This window comes from Theropithecus gelada, chromosome 9, assembly GCF_003255815.1.
Source record: "Theropithecus gelada isolate Dixy chromosome 9, Tgel_1.0, whole genome shotgun sequence".
NCBI lineage: Eukaryota > Metazoa > Chordata > Mammalia > Primates > Cercopithecidae > Theropithecus > Theropithecus gelada.
Genome location: NC_037677.1, coordinates 100,627,271 through 100,648,137, shown reverse-complemented (window position 1 = coordinate 100,648,137; position 20,867 = coordinate 100,627,271). Strand labels below are relative to the sequence as shown.

Here is a 20,867-nt window from a genome sequence, read left to right as displayed (position 1 = left end):
GTGGTGAAACCCCATCTCTACTAAGCATACAAAAATTAGCCAGGTATGGTAGCACACGCCTGTAATCCCAGCTACGAGGGAGGCTGAGGCAGGAGAACTGCTTGAATCTAGAGGGCGGAGGTGGCAGTAAGCTGAGATCATGCCACTGCATTCCAACCTGGGTGACAGAGCGAGACTCCATCTCAAAAAAAAAAAAAAGAAAAAGAAAAGAAATGTCCTCTAGGAAGAAAGGCAATTAAGAGCTAACAGGTAGAACAGACACCAGAATTTGGGGAACTAAGGAGGAAGAATTTTAGGAGATAAATTTTAGGAAGAAATACCATGGCTATCCTAACAGAAGAAGATAGTTTCTGTATCTACAGCATGTGCCTAAAAAGAAGAACAATAGTTTGAGAAATTAATGAGAAGTAATGCATTGCTAGAGAAATGCAAACTGGGAATAGGAAAGTGAGTTACATACTATAAATCTATCAAGAAAATCTGTATAATCATAGAATTCATAAACATGTTTGGGATTCACTAATTCATTCAACAAATATTTACTGAGTACACACTATATACCCAAATGCGAAATTTCTGCTTTAGAAAAACATTCTTCGATTATTGTGTATAAAAAAGAAATGTTTAAAGTGACTGATGGTCTTTCTGCTAGAATCATACATTTACAGAAGAAAAGGAGTAACATCCAAATTGAAGAAATGTAAATTTGGATCTGTCCATCCCTCTCTTGGCAGTTACAGCAGGTGGTGACTGACTCAAGGAGTATTCAATCAATTTTCGTGTGGATTTAGAATTTAGAATTGAAGCAGAATTTCACTTGCAATCCCCCCCGCCTGCACATCCTTGAGAAGATCAAAACCTAATATGCATTTTGGAACTATTCTTGAGGCCTTAGAGTCTGATGGGATCTGGCTCACTGCCAGGCAGCTCCTCAATGCACAGAGAGTCTCACTCCGCTCCTCAGGATGGCTGCCTTGCTACCATCCTGAATCTCTGGAGGTGACATAGTTCATGCCAGAGAGTGAACTAATTTGGTGTCGTAAATGCTGCTGTCTCATCTGCATCATCATTTGTATTTTAGCATAAATACATACATAGTAGCAGAAAGAAAAGACTAATGAATGCCTCTATAAAATACAACTACCAACTTGGCTATAGTCACCTGTAAAACTTTATCATTAAGGCAATTACCATTGAAAACATTTTCAATGAATATTTAAATTCAACTATCTAGAATAAAGGCTTCTGAGTTTTATTTAAAGAAATATGAAATTTCCAAGCCTATCTTTTAAGTTATGACAAAGTTGTTCAAGCTTTTCTTTTCCCTAGTAACTATTTGTAACAAAATTAAACTGTTTCTCTAATTTCAATTGTAAAATTTCTATATACAAACTTGTTCAATAAACAACGTAACCTGCAAAAATATCAAAGAGTTTTCTTTTGTTGAACAATTTTATCATTGGTTTACATACAGGATTAAAAAAAATCTGTGTAGACAGAAACAATGGGTCTAAATTAACTAGCATAAATATAAATCTTACATTTAGGCACAAAAAAATTGAACGCAAAAGTAAAGGATGGGGTGAATAAATAATTATGGGAAAATAAAAAAGGTAAATATAAGCCAGTGCCACTAAAACAGTAAATGTAATTTCTCATCTATGCAATTTTTGTTCATATTACTGTATTTACGTCTAAATTAAACAAGGTAAGAGTTCAATTCAAAGAAAACCTTTTTTAAGCACTTAGTAAATGGTGGGCACTATATTACTTAGAAGGTTCCTAAAATCAATGAAAGACAGTTCTGCCTTCAAGGAGCTTCCACTCAGTTGGTCCCAAGTATCAACAGTCTTGATCTCAGTCCACATAAAGAGTAGTGGGTCCCTTCCCTTGGTATCACATTTTTAAAAGCTCAAAAGTAAACCACAGAAAACTCAAAGCTGGGAATAAAGGGTTCAGAAACCATGCCTCACAATGACTGCCTGAAAGAACCAGAGAAGTGTTCCTAAAGCAGCTACTCATACAGGGTAAAGAAGAGCTATGACTGTTCTATATACTGAAGCAGGCAGAACTAGCACTGTGTGGCTCCAGAAGTAAGATAGGGATCAACAGGTAAAAGTCAAGATAGGCAGATGTAAGTCCAATGCATACAAGTCCTAACAATTAGAATTAGCAAAGAATGCAGCTGCCTTACAGAGCTATAGACTTGAAAAATTAAGCAGAATCTGGATAACTATGTAGTCAGATACTGTATAAAGGATTTTTTATATTAAAGCTAAAAATTATCTGAAAAGGTCCCTTACACACTAATCAATATATTTCATTACCTCAAAACAAACAACATGTTAATGTTATTACACATTTACTAAATTTCCTGACTTCAAAAGCCAAATACAGTAACATTCACAATGGAATTTATAATCAGAAATTACTTCCAGGTACAAAAAGAGCACTCACATTTCAAAAAGATTACACAAACTACATTCACCTTAAAAAAAAAAAACAGATGGACTTAATCATTTGGATTAACAAATAAAAGACAACAACAAAAGAACCTAAACTATTAAGGCCAAAAATCATTTTTTAAAGTAAACACATAAATTGTAAAATGAGCGCCCTTTAAAAGTACAAGTTTAAATTTGGATAAACAATTTTATCATATTAATCAGATAACTATAAACATTAAAAATACAACTTTGGGGTCTAGAAAACTGTAAGAAAGGGTTATGATATATTGGGCTATTTGTATAGAATTTGATCATTTTAAATGAAAAGAAAGGCTAAAAATGGTAATGATCAGAAAAGTGATCGTAATTCATAATTTCTCCCTCTCCTTTTAAAAATCAGTGTTTTACTTACTCTCTTAGAAAACTGTAAAAAGAGTCAAACAGCTGCCAATAATAAAAAACAAGTCTAATTTCAGCAGAGGAAAAAAGGAGGGGTTGAAATCAAGCTGTATTCTATCTACTCCTGTTGTATATATCAAACATCACAAACAAAAATTACAGTGTTAAATGAGCTAGTTATTTCCCTATGGAAACTGCAAGAAAGAATACAGCTTGGAATTTTAGACTTAACTTAAAACTACAATAAGGAGAATAGCAACTCACTATTCATTATTGACTACTTGAATAAATGGAAAATAGAGTTAAATGGAATGAAAATCACTATTTTTAATACGGCTTTTCTGACCATATCCATAATTAAAACATCTACATAAACATATATGCAATCAAAATGTCACTTCACACGAAAATAAAAATCTAATCACAGCATTCAATTTCTCACATGTGCAAAGCTTATACTATTGAGAGGATATTTTATTTTCTTGAAAAATATGAACATCCCAAATTAGAATTTGTGGCGGGGTAGACAGAACACTGTGTTAAAAGTGCTCTAGTTCTAGCTCTACTGTTAATCTCTTATGTGACTTGAGGCAGATCATAGTCTTCTGTGCCTCAATTTCTTCATCTGTAAAATGGTTATGTGACTCCATCCCTATATTAGGGTGGTGGCAATGAGAATCAAATGTGAAAATTCTGAAGAATACTGTACTCTAAAGTCAGGTTATTGCTACTATTGTCATTACAAACATTATCATGTATCAATCACCTAGATTTTGGCAAATGAAGCCAACAATGAAAAAGCACATGTGAAAAGGCAGGTAAAACAGGAGAAGTCATCCTCCCACAGGCACGTGGGACTTACGTCCTGCATTTGGGCGTTGAAGACTGCACATGATGACAACTGAAAAGACTGAATCATGACCTGAGCAACACCCTGTGGATCAGAATAGAATGCACCTCCCAGGTAAGAATATATCTGAATTACTTTTTGTAAACAAAAAGAATAATTATGCAAATGTTCAGTTTCTTGAGGCCTGGAACAAGTCACTTAATAGAGGAACCTCTTTCTCATCTGTAAAATGAAGGATTTGAACTGGATCAGTGGTTTCCAAACTCTAGTGTGTTGCTCTTGTTTTTTAAGCAAGTAGAACCTCCTTTTGTAAAACTCACCCCAAAAAAATCCCAGTTTACAAAACAGCAAAAGTGATGCTGCTTGAATTGAAGCAGAAGCAGGGGCTCACAGCCCAGAGCACCTGCCTTCTTAGGGACTCCCAGAGTTGCTTCTCAAAAGTTCCTGTCAGTATAGTTTGAAAACCACTGGACTTAAATGATCAAATATGTTCTAGCTGCATGACTGTATGACCATTACTTACGAATTTTCAAAAAAAGTTTGAAATAGACTGTAAAGTTATAAAGCTTTTGTACCTTCGCTTAAAGCAGTAGACAGAAATACTTTTAAAATCTGTTAGATTACTAAATTCCTCATTAGATTTACTGAAGGAATTTATGATTACTTTCAGCTCTACTCAGAAAATACTGGCCTATTCCCAAAATTATATGAATAATTACCAACAAAGTCTTATTAAAACATAGTATTCATTCAACACTAATTCTCAGTTTCGACTTTAGAATTTGATATATGGCCTTTTGGAATTAATAAAATCTATATTCCTTTACAAGGCAAAAATCATATTATTCTAATCTGGTTTGAAAACCAAATTAACCAAAAGTATATGTGTGGCCAGCAAGGACTTCCTCTTCACTTGGTAACAAGACATGGCCAAGAACCACTGAGTCAAGCTGATAAGAGTTTAAGTTGCAGCACGAGTAGGTAGCTTAAATATGAGAGGCAGTTTGGTGCAGTGAATCTGTGTGTGAAACACGTACCCACACTTATCTGGATGAGAATCCTGGCTCTACCATTACCCAGGTGTGTGACCTTTGCAGGGTCACTCAGCCTTCCTGTGCTTTAGTTCCCTCAACTGTAAAATGGGGGTAATAAGACTACCTCAAGGGTAATTAACTCAGATTAAATAAGTTCATACACATAGAGCATTTAGAACAATGCCTGACACATAGTAAATGCTGCGTTTGCTATTAACTACCTTAAACTAGGAATCCCCACGCCACGCCAAGACAAAATGTTTCAACGGCTCATGGCAAGAAAAAAACAAAAGCAAACTAAATTTATTCAGACAAGCTAGATTTAAGTTTTGAATTCTAAGATTATATTTTCCTTATTTTTCATGGTGTTAAAAATATTCTCTCCTTTGAAATGATGGTGACAAGTAAATGGCAGTTTTAAAACATCTTTACTTAGCAAAATTAAAAAAAAAATTTTTAATGGCAGCCCATATCACAGTCCCCAATGGTTTTTATTGTTTCTATGTTTCTTTTTATGGGTCTATAAAATCCACAAGTCTGGGAACCACTTGTTAAACCACATAAACCTACATTAAAAAGCTAATCCAAAGGAACAATTAATACATGATGCACATCTCTTCTTCCTTTCACTGACTTATGTAATGGAAAATTGAGCTCATTTATCCTTGCCTCCAGGCTTAGGATAAATTTAATCAGAAGATTTATCTTCCTTCATATAAAAGACTTTATGAGAGATAATTCTAGAAAATTCTGTTAAAAATACTAATTTATCTCATTTTGTAAAGAATTCACCCGGCCAAGGGCGGTGGCTCACGCCTGTAATCCCAGCACTTTAGGAGGCCAAGGTGGGCAGATCACGAGGTCAAGAGATCAAGACCATCCTGACCAACATGGTGAAACCCCGTCTCTACTAAAAATACAAAAAATTAGCTGGGCATGGTGGCGCACGCCTGTAAGTCCCAGCTACTCGGGAAGCTGAGGCAGGAGAATCGCTTGAACCCGGGAGGTGGAGGTTGCAGTGAGCTGAGATCGCACCACTGCACCCAGCCTGGAGACAGAGCGAGACTCCGACTTGGAAAAAAAAAAAAAAAAAGAATTCACCCATCTTATGACAAGGCTCAACTTTATCATAACCTAGATCAGGCTGCTTTAAACTACATATATGTAAAAAATAGTCTATTTGTTTAACTGCTTGATTCTGAACCAAAAAGAAAAACAAGGTACTTAATATTTAAAATCTGGTCTTAAAGTTGCGTATGTTGTCACGCTTAAAAGTAACAAATGTTTGAACTACCATTTAAAGTTACCATTTGCTATTTTTCTTCTAACTGAACTTTATAGAAATAATAGCGTTTTAATGGGCATAGTTTTTGTAAGCACAAAGCTTATATACCATCCTCTATTTTTATGTCCTAAAAGTTTTCTATCAAACATGGGCATTACTACTTAAAACTATAAGCTCCCATCAAGATTAAAATCAGATAACAGTGTATTATACATTCAAATACTTGTTTATTTCATCTGGAGTCAACTTTCCAAACATTCTACTTAATTTCATATTAGCAACTTAAATGTCACCATTAGTATGAATTTAGTATTAAATAAAGAGGATTCCAGGAGTTTTTGAATGGGGAGAAGTCAACATCATATAATAATAACACTTAAAATTTACCCTTTCAACCATGGTTTATCAAGCTGTGAGAAAATGGTGCTTTCTGTTTTTAGTAGCATTAAGCTGCTGCTGTTACCTGAGCATGCTGGCTTTGTGCAAGCTCCTCTTTCCTGCGTTTCATGAGCTCTTTTCTCAGCTCTTTGGGTGCTTTCTCCACTTCATTTATAACCTACAGTGTATAAGCATGCAGGAGGTGGGGAAATAATACTTTCTCCACAGCAAGCATTTACGAGAGCAGATAAGCTACAAGTCAAATATTAAAGTTGTTAAAAAGTTCCTTTCAACATGCATTAGCATAGGTGTTAGTCTGGTGAAAAAGAATGAAAGAATAGAACATGCATAATCTCAGTGCAGAAAGGGACATTACACCACACAAAGGTTAATTAGTTGCTAAATATCCCTATACATCATTCTCTCTCTTAAAGGTCCAAAGACAACCAGCGAAGAATTACTTGCAGCACTGATGCTGAACTAAAGGGATAAACTCAACTGACCTTGTTGAAAGATCATAAAATTACAAACGTACCTACTGACATAGTTGGAAATATTGAACATAAGGAAAGCTAATGCCATTTATAAAAGTGCAAAATTTCATAATTGGCTTGATCATGATAAAGAAACAATGCTAAATAAAGTCTACTTAATGAGGCCAAAAAGAAAAAAGGAAAGCAAGTCTTAGAATACACAAAGGAGAAATAAATGGATACTAAGGTTTTTCATAAGCACACCATTTTATACATGGTGTGGTAAAAACGAATGTATCTGAATAGGATTAGGATAACATTCCCCTTTGCTGACAAGTTAAGCCAAGCCTGTCAACTTAAAAATTGGTAATATGAGCACTCTTAAAAGTTTAGTAAGCTATGATTTATTATAGCAGATAAAATATAGAATGAAGTATATTTCAGAGCTCCTTCTTTTAATCATTTTGAAATCCTAGAAGTATATTCCATCTAACAATAGATCTGTAATCCAACTATGAAAAACAATCATGTGTTTACAAGTAGAAGCACCAAAAGAAACCAGATTCCAAATCACCACATGCTATTGATGGTCCGTGAAAGAGACTGATTTTGATTTCACATCGTGTATTTAAAATTTCCCATCAGTAATCCCTCATGAAACCAAATCACCATTAAAAGGAAGAGACTCCCCAAATGCAAGAAGTTTAGCAATAAGGAAAAAAAATACATAATGTAATTATTTAAAATATGCATATCATGATCTCAAACATGTTCAGCGGCTGAAACTCTCCTACCCCCAAAACAAAAACAATAACTGAGACTTTTATATCTAGGATTAAACCATGTATTTATCTGTAAAATTTTTAAAATTTAACTGATATAAAGAATATCTCAAAAACTATTTGTGAGAAAATTAACATGCAGCCCCAGTAATGTCATACCTAACAGTATATATAGCAATTCTACATAAAACATAAGAAATAGTAATAATAGTGATCTTTAGAAACGGAAGCCACATCAAACAAAATTACATATCATTTCATTCATTTTATCTAAAGAAATCATAAAATCACTGTATTAATGTTTGACTCTATCCTTTTCAAAGCAAATCCTTAAGATTCAGTAATATGACATTCAATTTTCTTCTCAATTTAAATGTTAAAGTCAATGAATCTGGGTATTTGAGATGTATAACAAAAGTGAAAATGCATTTATTAGTTTGGCTGAGGTTTCTGTTTGTTCCAACCCTAATAAAGTTGATCATAATCATTGTCTCTGGTGTCTTTTATATCATGAAAAGGCAAATTCTCTTCCTATACTGAAGATGTTAATAAATCATAAAATTATCTTGGAAAATTACCTACATGTAAAGTTCTTTTAGTTTTAATTTGGGACAAAAAGAGATGCTAATATGTAAACCTTCCTTCTGAAGCAATGACAATCTGTTATACTGCAGACAGATTCTATAACAAAATGAAACAGTTTCAGGAAACAATGAAAAAACTCAATCTAATCAAATGACTTTACAGATATGTTCCACTTCTAGTTCTTCAAAGTACCTCACAATTTGATGGTTATAGGTAGCATGTCAAATTTCAGGTTATTCAGCTTTTGTTTGGCACAATATCCATGAAAGGCAATGAAGCTAATCAACAAACAAAATTGTTAAAAGTATGAATTAAAGATGACAACTTATAAATAATAAAATGAACTACTGCTGCCACTGGCAAACACAACATGGTAAGTTTTCTAAAAAATACTTTTGTATAAGGACTTAAATGTGTTGCATTAAGGACAATGGTAGACTGGAAAATGGATTAAACTCAGTTTGAAGACTTGATTCAAGTTTTAGCTGGACATTTAGGGTAGTCTGTGAACAGGTCACTAAAACCCCTCTTACTCCAGTTTTCTTGGCAGTAAAATGGGAATAATGACTGACCTTATTACAACTCTATATGACTGCTGAGAAGACCAAATGAAAGAATGAATGAGTGCTATTTAACTATCAAGTATTACTAGTATTCCTAATTCCTTAGATAGTCTTAAAACAATTAAAAAAAAAAAAAAGCTTTAGTGATTAAAAACAGTGGTGTACACTTACCTCCTTCTTTCGGTTCTTCAGCATATTCTGAAATTTGGACAACTCTTTCTCTTGTTCTCCTTTAATGCGTTTGGCCTCATCTCGCAAGCGATTTGTGTGCTCTTGTTCCAGGCGTTCGATAGTCTGTTTCTGCTGTTTTTCTAGATTCTCAATTTCCTGGTCATATTGTCGCTTTTTACTCTGTAAAACAATACAGCTCAAGATGATAATTTTTCCGTCACCCATATTAACTCCTTATAGTAAAGATGTTTCCTAAGAGAACACAACTAGTATTTAAATTTAGTAATGTGCTATAACCTTTACAATAAAGTCAAATGCAGTAAAATATGTTATGAAAGTTCTCAAAAAAATGAGTTCATTTTTTTCTAACATGGAAAATTTTTTTCTATTTTATTTATTTATTAGACAGGGTCTCATTCTGTCACCCAGGCTGGAGTGCAGTTGCACAATCACAGTTGACTGCAGCCTCGGCCTCCTGGGCTCAAACAATCCTCCTGCTTCAGCCTCCCAAGTAGCGGGGACTACAGGTGCATGCCATCATGACCAGCTTATCTTTTTATTTATTTATTTATTTATTTTTTTTTTTTTTGAGAGATGGGGCTATCACTATGTTGCCTAGGTTGGTCTTAAACTTCTGGGCTCAAGTAATCCTCCTGCGTTGGCCTCCCAAAATACTGGTATTACAGGCATGAACCACTGTGCCTGGTCTTTTTTTTTTTTCTTTTCCTTTTCTGTTTTTTGTTTGTTTGTTTTCTTTTCTTTTTGAGACAGGATCTCCCTGTCACCCAGGCTGGAGTGCAGTGGCGCAATCTCTGCTCACTACAACCTCTGCCTCCCAGATTCAAATGATTCTCATGCCTCAGCCTCCTGAGTAGATGGAATTACAGGCATGTGACACCCTCCCTAGCTACGTTTTCTGTATTTTTAGTAGAGACAGGGTTTTACCATGTTTGCCAGGCTGGTCTCGAACTCCTGGCCTCAAGTGATCTGCCCACGTCGGCCTCCCAAAGTGCCAGGATTACAGGTGTAAGGCACTGAGCCCGACCCAAAATTTGTTTTCTATTATACTAGTAGAATGTTCAAAGTTTTTAGATTATCCAGAAGAATAGCCAATTGTTGTGAAGTAGTAAAGCAAATTAGAAAAATTTCAATATTTATCCAATAAAATTTTTGATAAATCAAACGGCTTATTTGAAGTCTACTTTAATAAAATAATACTATTAATAACATCACTATTATTTAATAATAAGATTACTTGTCATTTTCAGATTTACTCTTCCACATTAAGATTCTTACAATAAACATCTTATTCTATTGGAATAGATCTTTTGGAATTATAAATCTACGCTTTCAACAAGACTCCTGCTTATATAATACTCAGTAACACTGTTTCTGAATACAGGTATAGTTACTTATTTGTAATGTATATTTTCTTTTTAAAAAAATTGAAAAGTAAAACATTTTAGAAAGTATGGTGGGGTAGAGATACAGATTTTATAAGGTTTTGGAAAACAATATAAGTACTATAAAAATACTCAATGAGAACAAAAGTTCATTATTTTCTTAGGAAATCTCAGTTATGATCCAGTTCATGTAATCAACAATCCACAGTTCACACACACACAAGTTTTTTTTTTTTTGAGACGGAGTCCCGCTCTGTCGCCCAGGATGGAGTGCAGTGGTGCGATCTTGGCTCACTGCAAGCTCCGCCTCCCGGGTTCACGCCATTCTCCTGCCTCAGCCTCCCAAGTAGCTGGGACTACAGGCGCCCGCCACCTCACCTGGCTAATTACACAAAACAATCTTTATCAATTAAAATTACAAGTCAACACAAGGACTATATTCAAAACATGAGTACTATAACATTTCAAATGATACTTTTTCTAACCTACATTAAGGCAGATAGTCAACATAAATTACAAAAATTTTATATTACATTATTAATTCCTTTTCCAACTTTGGACACAAGGCAAAAACTGAAGGACTCAGTGACAGCTACCTGGGACTAGTAAGCACTATTTCCTCTAGCAGCAGGAAAGAGAGATGTGCAGGCTTAACTGTAGAAGCCAGAGAATAAAGCACATTTTTAAAAAGCCCCTGAGGAGTCCTACTGCTCAGCTAGGTTTGAAGGCAACTGCTCTAAACTGGCTTAAAATCTTGGATTCCAAATCTGAAAGATCGAATTAGAGCACTGAAAAATTATCCAGCAATAGGCAAATCTAGGAACGTTGTTCACTGACTTCATGATTTTAAGTTTTCATGAGAGAAAAAAAAACATCACACCATAAACAGCTTGAGGTAGACTAGGACAGAAAATCCTTTCAAGAAAAAAGAATAAATCAATAAAAGGCATCCAGAACACCAAAACGATAAAAATACCAGAAATAAATCACAAAGCTAGAGAAATCTGGAATCAGAGAACAAGTTCTGTAACCTGTTTTTTTTTTGGTTTTTTTTTTTTTAATGCACTAAATGTCATTATTAACACAAAAGGGTATAAAATGGTATAAAAATCAGACTTTACCATCATTTCCTGCTCAAAGCGCCGGAAAATTTGTTCTCGTTGTTGCTGTAGTTTGCTATTGAGCTGTTGTTGGGCTCTTTGCTCTTCTTTCTGAAGAAATCTTAATTCCCGAAGTTCCTGACGTCTGGCAAAATTTAATGGTGATGACAGAGAAGACAGCAAAAATTACACCTCTGAAATACTTTTTTTTTAAGCTCTAAAAATTGTCTTTCAAGTGCAACAATAGTAAAAGAATAATAAAAAATTAGCCAATAATTTACCTTTGTTTCTCTACTCTTCTGACTTTTCAGAGACTGAAAAGAAGTCACAAACCAGTTTTCATTACGTTGTTTCTCTACTCACCTAAGAAACCGCAATTCTTCAGTTTTGGAATCACTATCTGTAACTATCTTTGACGTTGTTACACTCACTTCTACACCATCAACAATAAATTTGCGTGTTTTCTTCAATGTTTTCTTTTGTCTTCTTGTTTCCTGAGAGAGATTTTATTTTAGTTAGGCTTTGTACAGGGAATACTGGAGATAGGAAACATTTTCTTCTTCTTTTAACATTTCTTTCTTTCTTAAGACAAAACAACTGAACAGCCAGGCAGACTACACATAGAAAGTATAAATATAAAGCAACAGACTCATCTGTGGAACCAGTTATAACACCTTAAATGTCATCTGACTTACACATGTCTTCACAGATGAAATCAAATTTTTTCAAAGCATGCATTTTCATCATGTTCACATATAGCTTTTATGACACATTATAATTAGGCACAAGTGATCATGAGCAATTCACATAATCAGTAGAACTTTCATATGTTCTCTTTTTTTCATCTTTTCACTTTGTAGTTTCTCAGATATCTCTGCTTTTTCACTGACAAAACAATTAAAAATGAGTTTGTGGGGCTCATCTCTTAAAAAAATCTAGATTGACAGGTCTGGGGGTAGCTGGAAATCTATTTTTTTGAAAAAGCTCTCCAGTAATTTTTAAATACTGCCAGCACTGGGAATCAAAATCTACTTATTCAGTAACAATAATATCAACAGCCCCTCCCTCCATCTCAAGGCCAGAGATACATGTATGATTTTAGGGTTACTACAAAGACAGTGCCTCCACTGCATCCCAAAAGTACCAGATTTGGCTGCTAGCTATGGCCTAAAATTCTTTATCAAGACTAAACTCTTCATTTCTCAATTGGTATCCAAAAACATTTAAATGCAAACAGAAATAACAGACATATAAGACTCCTACAAATACATTTTGGTAAACAAATTAAGTGTTCAGGGCAGATACTTACTGGGTTTTGATATAGAAGAAAGAGTTAGAAGGCAGAAGGAGCAAAAATGGAATGTGAAAATACTAAACTCAAAATGCATCCGATTTTTAAATATTTTCTCTTTGGCACCTTCCAATCACCTTTCTGCATCCTCTCCTCTTACTGTTCTCTTCTCCAGGGTTCCAGGATCCTCTTCTTCCTGAGTCCAGGACTACAGTATCCTGCCCAGGATTCCTCTAAAATCTAAAGATGGCACACTCCAAAAAATACACCTACCTACACCTTAACCTCCAAACTTCACATTTCTTCAGCTCCTACTAAAAGTTCAATAATTAATATATCCTTCATTCTTATACAAGTTATTTGCATTTTAAAAAGAGGCTATTAAGTCAGTGAATGAATTTCAGAGTGGTGGTTACTTCAGTCAGTGAAAGAAAGTAAACTGAAAAAAGAAGAATACATGTAACCATTTGGGGCAGATAGGCAGACTGATCACTCATGCCCTGGAGATCCATCTAAGTCAGTTTTCCTAGGTTGTTCCTGCTTTTCTGTCTTCTCTTCTGCTACTATCAACCCAGAGGGTCTAAGAAGTATTTTCCAAGGGGTGGCCCATGGATCACCTGCATCAGAATTCTGTGGGATCTTTTGTTACAAATACTGATTCTTGGGACCCATTCCAGACTTCTACATAGCCCCTAGTAACTCCTAATCACACTAAGATTTGAGAATTACACTCAAAGCTCCACATGTTCTGGGCTGTAGTGTTTGTTTTGTTTTCCCCACAGTGGTTCTCATGGCAGTAGCAATATCTGTGACTGCATGGGCCTATGGTAAATCAAGGATTGTTTATACCCTAAATGTGCTTAAAAAGAGATCATTCTTTCAATTTCTAATTCTCTCATATATTGTTAACTCTTGCTAATGTTGCATCTAGATATGTCCAATAAAACAACCTAATCACACCAAGCAACCATATTATACTGTTTATCTGCATCAGATTTGCAAAAATAGGTAGATCCTACCACAAAATTTAAAGATTACATCCAGAATCTCCTTAGTTCTTTTAACTGCTTTCATAGGCTGTAAGAATTTATATGGTTAATACTACATTGATTTAATGCTGTTTTATTTTCAAGATATCAATTTCATATAAACTCTGAATTGAGAAAATGACAAAGGAAATTCCAAACAATGACTCATGCACACTTACTTGTAAAGATATTGATCCACTGTCTTTAGTTTTACTTAGGAAGCTAGAGATGGATAAATTCAAGTCAATGCTGCTAGTATCAGCAGTGGAACCAGTGCCTGAATCAGTATCATTTTCCTTTGGATTCTCAGATTCTGGTGGCAGAATAGTTTCAGTTTTTGATAAAGAACCTATTTCTTCTTTATTTTCTCCACCGTCAGAGTTGATATTAATACTGGGTATTAGAACGGGCTGAGGTTCACTGGGCTGTGAAACTGCAGTGACTTGAGGCTCTGTTTTAATTGACACTGGAATTTCTTTTTTCTCTTTATCTATCTGAGTAGTGACTTTAGAAGCATCCTGGACTTCACTTACTAAAGCCTTTTGGTCAGTATCAGCTACCACACTTCTGACCTCCATTTCTTCAGTGACACTTGACTCAGTAATTGCTTCAACTTCAGTTGTTCCTGGTTCCTCATTGATGTTCATTATGTTCTCTGAGCTGTTTATTACCTGTTCCTTATTTTTACCTTCTTCTATTTCATTCATTTCAACTATTTCTTTAATAGGAACTTCCTTAGTACCACCAGCCTCAGGACCCACCATGGGCTTATCAATTAATTTCTGGCCTACTTCGACCACTTCTTTCCCATCATTACTCTGCGTATCCTCAGCACTGTCTTCACCTGCTTTCTGAGCCACATCTGCTGCCTCATATGTTCCTATCACATCACTTATATTGCTGATCACATCTTTTTGAGTTTTGTCATCTTCCCCCAATTTCTCTTGGGTGTCTTCCTTTGGAAGCCCAACTTCACTATCAATTGCCTGAATATTTGCCTCTTTTTCTCCAGTCTCTTGAGAAACTAAATCTACTGTTGGCAAAATAGTATTTTTAATTTCTTCAGATTTTGTAAGCCTATTTTCAAACATCTGTTGCTTTTCCTGATCCTTTTCTTCCTCAGATTTCAGATTATGTCCAATATTTGTTTCTAAGGTTATCATTATATTATTCTCTTTTCCTTCACTGACTGAATTAATGTCCACAGTTTCTTGGTCTTCTGTGTCAGGCAGATTTTCAAGCTTGGGCCTCTTCTCCTCTCTCTCATTCTCCTTGATTACTGCTGTTCTGTCATGGAGTTCAGTCATTGCTTCTAACTGATCATCAGTAACATGTTCACTAACATCCTCCACAGCCTTTTCAGGTTCATCAGTGGTGGGTTTTTCATTAAGAATTTTGCTGTTGAGTTTATCTTCAGAGTTATTACGTTCTGTTTTTTCTGAGACAGATTCCAAAATACAAGCATTTTGTGAAAGTTTATCTTCTTCAGAGCTGGCAATACTAAGGTCAGAAGATGCACGTTTACTCGCAGGTATTGGCTAAAAAAGATTTAATATGTTTTTAGTGTTAAAACATGACCCTAAGAGTGACCAAAACAATGTTTACAGACATACAATGATTTAAGATCTTTATTCAGTGAATGTTGCTGAATTTAAAGAATTAACAATTCCTCTCATAAGAAATATAACAAAAATGGGCCAGGCGCAGTGTCGCACACCTGTAATCCCAGCACTTTGGGAGACCGAGGAGGGCGGATCACTTGAGGTCGGAAGTTCGAGACTAGCCCAGCCAACATGGTGAAACCCCATCTCTACTAAAAATACAAAAATTAGCTGGACATGGTGGCACACGCCTGTAGTCCCAGCTACTCAGGAGGCTGAGGCAAGAGAATCACTTGAAACCGGGAGGCAGCAGTTGTGGTGACCACTGCACTCCAACCTGGGTGACACAGCGAGGCTCCATCTCAAAAAAAAAAAAGGAAATGTAACAAAAATGTGCAGCAAGGAGCAACCTTGCTACTAATCTTCAGGTCTAAATTTAAAGATTTTGTATTGCCACCCATCAATCCTTACATACAGGTACAACTACACCTCAAAACCCAACTCTAAAAATTAACTAAATGAAATTTCTTTCCTAAATACTGACCAGAGAATTTTCTGTTTCCTCCTCTTCATCTTCCTCTTTGCCATCTTCAACTTCTTCTGTTACTTCAGCCTTTGCCTCTGCAATCAATTCTCGGATGGGTTTGTTGGAATCAACAGTAACAAAAGGATGCTGTTGAACATTAAAAACAGCATACTCAACAACTGGAATACTACTAAACTAAGTTTCAAACACACACAACACACATTCTTATGTGGTAAAATTACAAACATGTGGGCGGGAAAACGACAGACAACTTCAGATAATGCTACATCTGAGAAAGAAAGAGGGGAGGGGGCTTCAGCAAAAGCAGGGACTGCCTAGAACTGGATCTGTACATTTTTAAGAATCTGAAGCAAACTTGTCAAAAATGATAAGAATTGTTATATCTGGGTAGTAGGTACATGTACTTTCTGTATGTTTGAAAATTTCATTATCAAAAATTTTAACTGAAATTTAAAGCAAACTTCAGGTCACTAAATTATTACTTCCTTTTTTTTTTTTTTTTTTTTTGAGACAGAGTCTCACTCTATCACTCAGGCTAGAGTACGGTGGCACGATTTTGGCTGACTGCAATCTCCATCTTCCAGGTTCAAGCAATTCTCCTGCCTCAGCCTCCCAAGTAGGTAAGATTACAGGGATGCACTACCATGCCCAGCTGATTTTTGTATTTTTAGTAGAGACAGGGTTTCACTATATTGGCCAGGCTGGTCTGGAACTCGTGACCTCAGGTGATCCACCTGCCTCAGCCTCCCAAAGTGCTGGGATTACAGGCATGAGCCACTAAACCCGGCCTCATTATTACTTCTTAAAAAGTATCCACCTCTATAAAGCCTATCAAAGCCTCAAAATTATAAAAATCTTTAGAGTTCTGTTAAAAGTATCTACAAACACCTGTATTCTTGACATGGTTCTAAAATTCTTGAGACTAAGAAGACATTTTATTCATCTTTGTATACTCAACATTTAACAGTGTCTGTCACAGACTAAGGGCTTCAAGTGTGGGGTAACAAAATAATAGAAAGTGTGTTTCAGGGGTATACTTGCTGCACACAACAAAGCAATTTTTTTCCTGCTTTATTCCCCCAGATAAATAGGTCAACCTAAAACACTACGATGGAGTTACATAATAACTCAACCTAACAGCAACTGCCTCAAGATTTGTCATTTTATTTGCCCACCTATAAAATTAATTGACAAATTTTTATTTAATATGTTACAAGTAGTCCTTCTATAAAGCAAAATTAAATTTACCCAACCACTTTAGCAACATTTTTTTTTAAGTCAACAATATTTACTATTTACCCTCACTGTAAGACATTTTTTAATTAATTAGTTCACGGCCCCTGTCCCCAAGGGGCTTGCTTTCTAGTAATTGGAGAGACATAATGGCAATAACTACCAAAATGAAAAGAACAATTAAACTGAATCAAAAAAGCACAGGAGGAATAACGTTTAAGCTAAATGCCTGTTGGTAACAGCAGCGTTTATTTTGTAAAGCAAATGCTAACTACTGCCATTTTGACTCTCCACAGGAAAACTTAAGTGGAAAGAAAGCACACTGAATATGAAATTATATTCTTACAGAGATGTTAAAATAATTATATTATTTGCTGTTGTCATACTCTTTTACCTGTAGTAGCTGAGAGGTAGTCCACCTAGCATCCACATTCTTTTCTAAGCATTTCTTTAGAAAGTCCTTAAAATTTGAAGACCTTTAAAATAAATTTTAACAGTAACATTCTATTTTACTTTCTTGTTAATCAAATCAAACAAAACTCTTTGATAAGTTATTCTTAAGTTTCATTATGTATGTAATAGTATTAATTCAACATTTAAAAAACTAGTTAATGAGACTATTAAGATTTTATAAAACTTACTCATTTGTAAATACATGTTAGACATATATGTAAGTAGGTACATAATCACTGAGACATAGCCATATACTCACAAGTATGCCAAAAAGCACAAAATTTCTAATAAATTTCACAAATATAGATCAATTTATATGCCTCACTTCCTCATAGTACAGAAAATACCTTTCTCATGCAAAACTCAAATCACTCATATTTTCAGATATATGGGAAAAGTGAGCTCGAAGATTTTTAATGCTCCTTAAGAGAAATATACCAAAAATCACTTTTCTAATTCATATAATCTTCGTACCATGTACCCAATTTTAAATACTCTTGGAAAATTGTGAGAATGTAACATCAGGTTTTGCTTCCTAATATCGTTTGTTTCTTATTAAGCTTTTTAAATAATATTTTTACCATCTTGATGGCTGTGCTAATGTAGGTGGCTCAGATTTTGCTATTTTTAGCAGCACTCGCATTGGATTTAATTCATGATGAGGTGGTTCTATCTCAGCCATTTCTATTAAAGTGATACCGAGGGACCAAACATCAGCTTTGTAGTCATAGGGTCTGTCCTTAGATGTTTCACACATGACTACTTCAGGAGCCATCCTATGAAGACAGATAATTAAAAGTTAACATGTTTAATAACAGTGATTGCAAACCACACGGTATAATCAATTATGTGGACAAAATTAATGAGTTATTATAACTGCTGACATGACTAATACTATAAATTCATAAAACTGAATACATACCAATATGGTGTACCAATAAAGGAATCTCTTCTTTGAATTGTCCTCGTGTTTTTAGCTGATACTCCAAAATCCGCTTGAAATAATCACACAAAAGCATTAATGAGAACTTTTAAGCATTGTTCATTGTATTCAATGGGGAGAAAAAAGCATTTTAAGTCTTTAATAAGGCCAATCTTATAATAAAAAGTAAAACAGAAAGAAAAAAATGTCTCTCCCATCTTAATCTTGACCATCTCTTTCTATCATCCCCCAAAAAACCTGCTAAAGATCCCATTATCAATACATTTAATACCACCATGTCTTCAGATGACAAATCCTTCAAAATTGAAAACAAAAAATGGTAACTCTAAAAGCAGACCAGTCTATCCACTTCAAAACAAATGCCAACTAGTGCTATGTGGCACAATTAAATTAAGAGTCATTAACATTTTTTCTATAGTGTGAAAAATAGAAATTAAACTAAAGCAACCTTTATGACAGTGTATGTCTTGCTAACTTCCTCATAAAATGATATTGCCAAGAAAAAACTGGGAACCTTATGTTTTCTGGTTTAAATTATACAGAACAGTAACATTACAGCTTTTTCAGTTGTTAATCCCACCTTTTCAGCTTGGAGTTCAGACAACATTAATAGCAACATAAAATTGCTATTGTTGCATAATTTATCTCATGCCATAAATGCACAAATTTTTAAGTTTCACATTGGACGCCACAATTCTCAAAGTTGAATACCAAAAATTCAGTATTTGATGCTCATGCCTAACACAGAGTATACACTCAATAAATGGTAGCTACTATTAGCCATATTCACAATTCTAACCTTTGTTGTTTTTGTTGTAGAACTCTTAAAGGTCATGCAATTCTGCCTGAATTACTTTTATCTATTATATGGTTCTTAGGGATAAGACTGTTCTATATATCTGTGTTGCAGAAATGGAAGGTTCTCTGGATGTATTTGTAAATTAATAAAACAGAAATTACAAATATTTTAATTGTCAACTAACTAAATATTATTTAGAATTCCTAAACCTTCAGTATATTTATTTTTAAGGTACACATTATTTTACACAAGTTTGTCCCTATATTAAAATAAAATTTCAATATATTTACAAAAAGAAATGCCCCCAAAATTGATCACAACTGTAACATCCTATTTCAAATTAAGCTAGGAGACTTTTAAAAATGATGAAAAACAGGCCGGGCATGGTGGCGCATGCCTGTAATCTCAGCACTTTGGGAGGCCAAGGCGGGCAGATCACGAGGTCAGGAGATCGAGACCATCCTGGCTAACATGGTGAAACCCCGTCTCTACTAAAAAAATACAAAAAAATTAGCCGGGCGTGGTGGCGGGTGCCTGTAGTCCCAGCTACTCGGGAGGCTGAGGCAGGACAATGGCATGAACCCGGGAGGCGGAGCTTGCGGTGAGCCAAGATTGCACCACTGCACTCCAGTCTGGGCGACAGACCAAGACTCCATTTCAAAAAAAAAAAAAAAAAAAAATGATGAAACAAAAGAGCCATGTAAGTCAGAATTAGAAAAATTCTGAAAGGTGACAGAACTCAAGAAAAAAGTTTTAAATTAAGAAAACAATCACTTTAGAAACAAAGGCTAAACTAGGGAAAGCAAGAGCAAATAATACAACAAATTCATACCCATTACCACTTCACACCCACTAGGATGGCTATTATTTTTTAAAAAGCATAAAAAAAAAAAGTGTTGACAAGCATGTGGAGAAACTGGAAGCCTTGCACGTTTCTGTTAGAAATGTAAAATGGTGCAGTTGTTATGCAGAACAGCATGGCGGTCCCTCAAAAAAATTAAACAGAATTACCATATGATTCAGTAATTCCACTTCTGGGTGCATACTCAAAAGAATTAAAAGCAGGGAGTAGGACAGACATTTGTACACCAACATTCATAGCAGTATTATTCACGACAGCCAAAAAGTGAAAGCAACCCAAGTGCCCACTGATGGATGAATGGATAAACAAAATGTGTTATATACATACAATGGCATATTATTCAGTCTCAAAAGGGGAAGACATTGTGAAATATGCTACGACATGGATGAACCTTGAGAACATTATGGTAAGTAAAATACGCCAGCCACAAAAGGACAAATGTTGTATGATTCCACATACATATATACCTAGAGTGGTCAAAATCATAGAAACTGAAAGCAGAATGGTGGTTGCCAGAAGCCGGGAGGAGTGGGAAATGAGGACTAAGTGTTTAATGGGTATGGACTTCAACTGCTGCCAGATGAAAAGAGGTATGGAGATAGGTGATGGTAATGGTTGTATAATAATGGGAATGTACTTA

General features: G+C 35.0%; 1 protein-coding gene across 2 annotated transcripts in view; it reads right to left on the bottom strand.

Moving 5' to 3' along the window:
- Positions 1-20,867, bottom strand: part of SLK (STE20 like kinase) — a 61,126-nt gene that overhangs the window by 11,825 nt on the left and 28,434 nt on the right. The window contains exons 5-13 of one of the 2 annotated variants that reach the window (XM_025396713.1): positions 18,546-18,618; positions 18,205-18,399; positions 17,565-17,646; positions 15,935-16,063; positions 13,969-15,327; positions 11,834-11,964; positions 11,492-11,615; positions 8,968-9,147; positions 6,479-6,571 (exon numbers count right to left, since the gene is read on the bottom strand). In XM_025396713.1, the coding sequence (XP_025252498.1) occupies positions 6,479-6,571; positions 8,968-9,147; positions 11,492-11,615; positions 11,834-11,964; positions 13,969-15,327; positions 15,935-16,063; positions 17,565-17,646; positions 18,205-18,399; positions 18,546-18,618 (2,366 nt within the window). The remainder of the gene's footprint in view (positions 1-6,478; positions 6,572-8,967; positions 9,148-11,491; positions 11,616-11,833; positions 11,965-13,968; positions 15,328-15,934; positions 16,064-17,564; positions 17,647-18,204; positions 18,400-18,545; positions 18,619-20,867) is intronic. The other variant, XM_025396714.1, reaches the window with a different exon arrangement.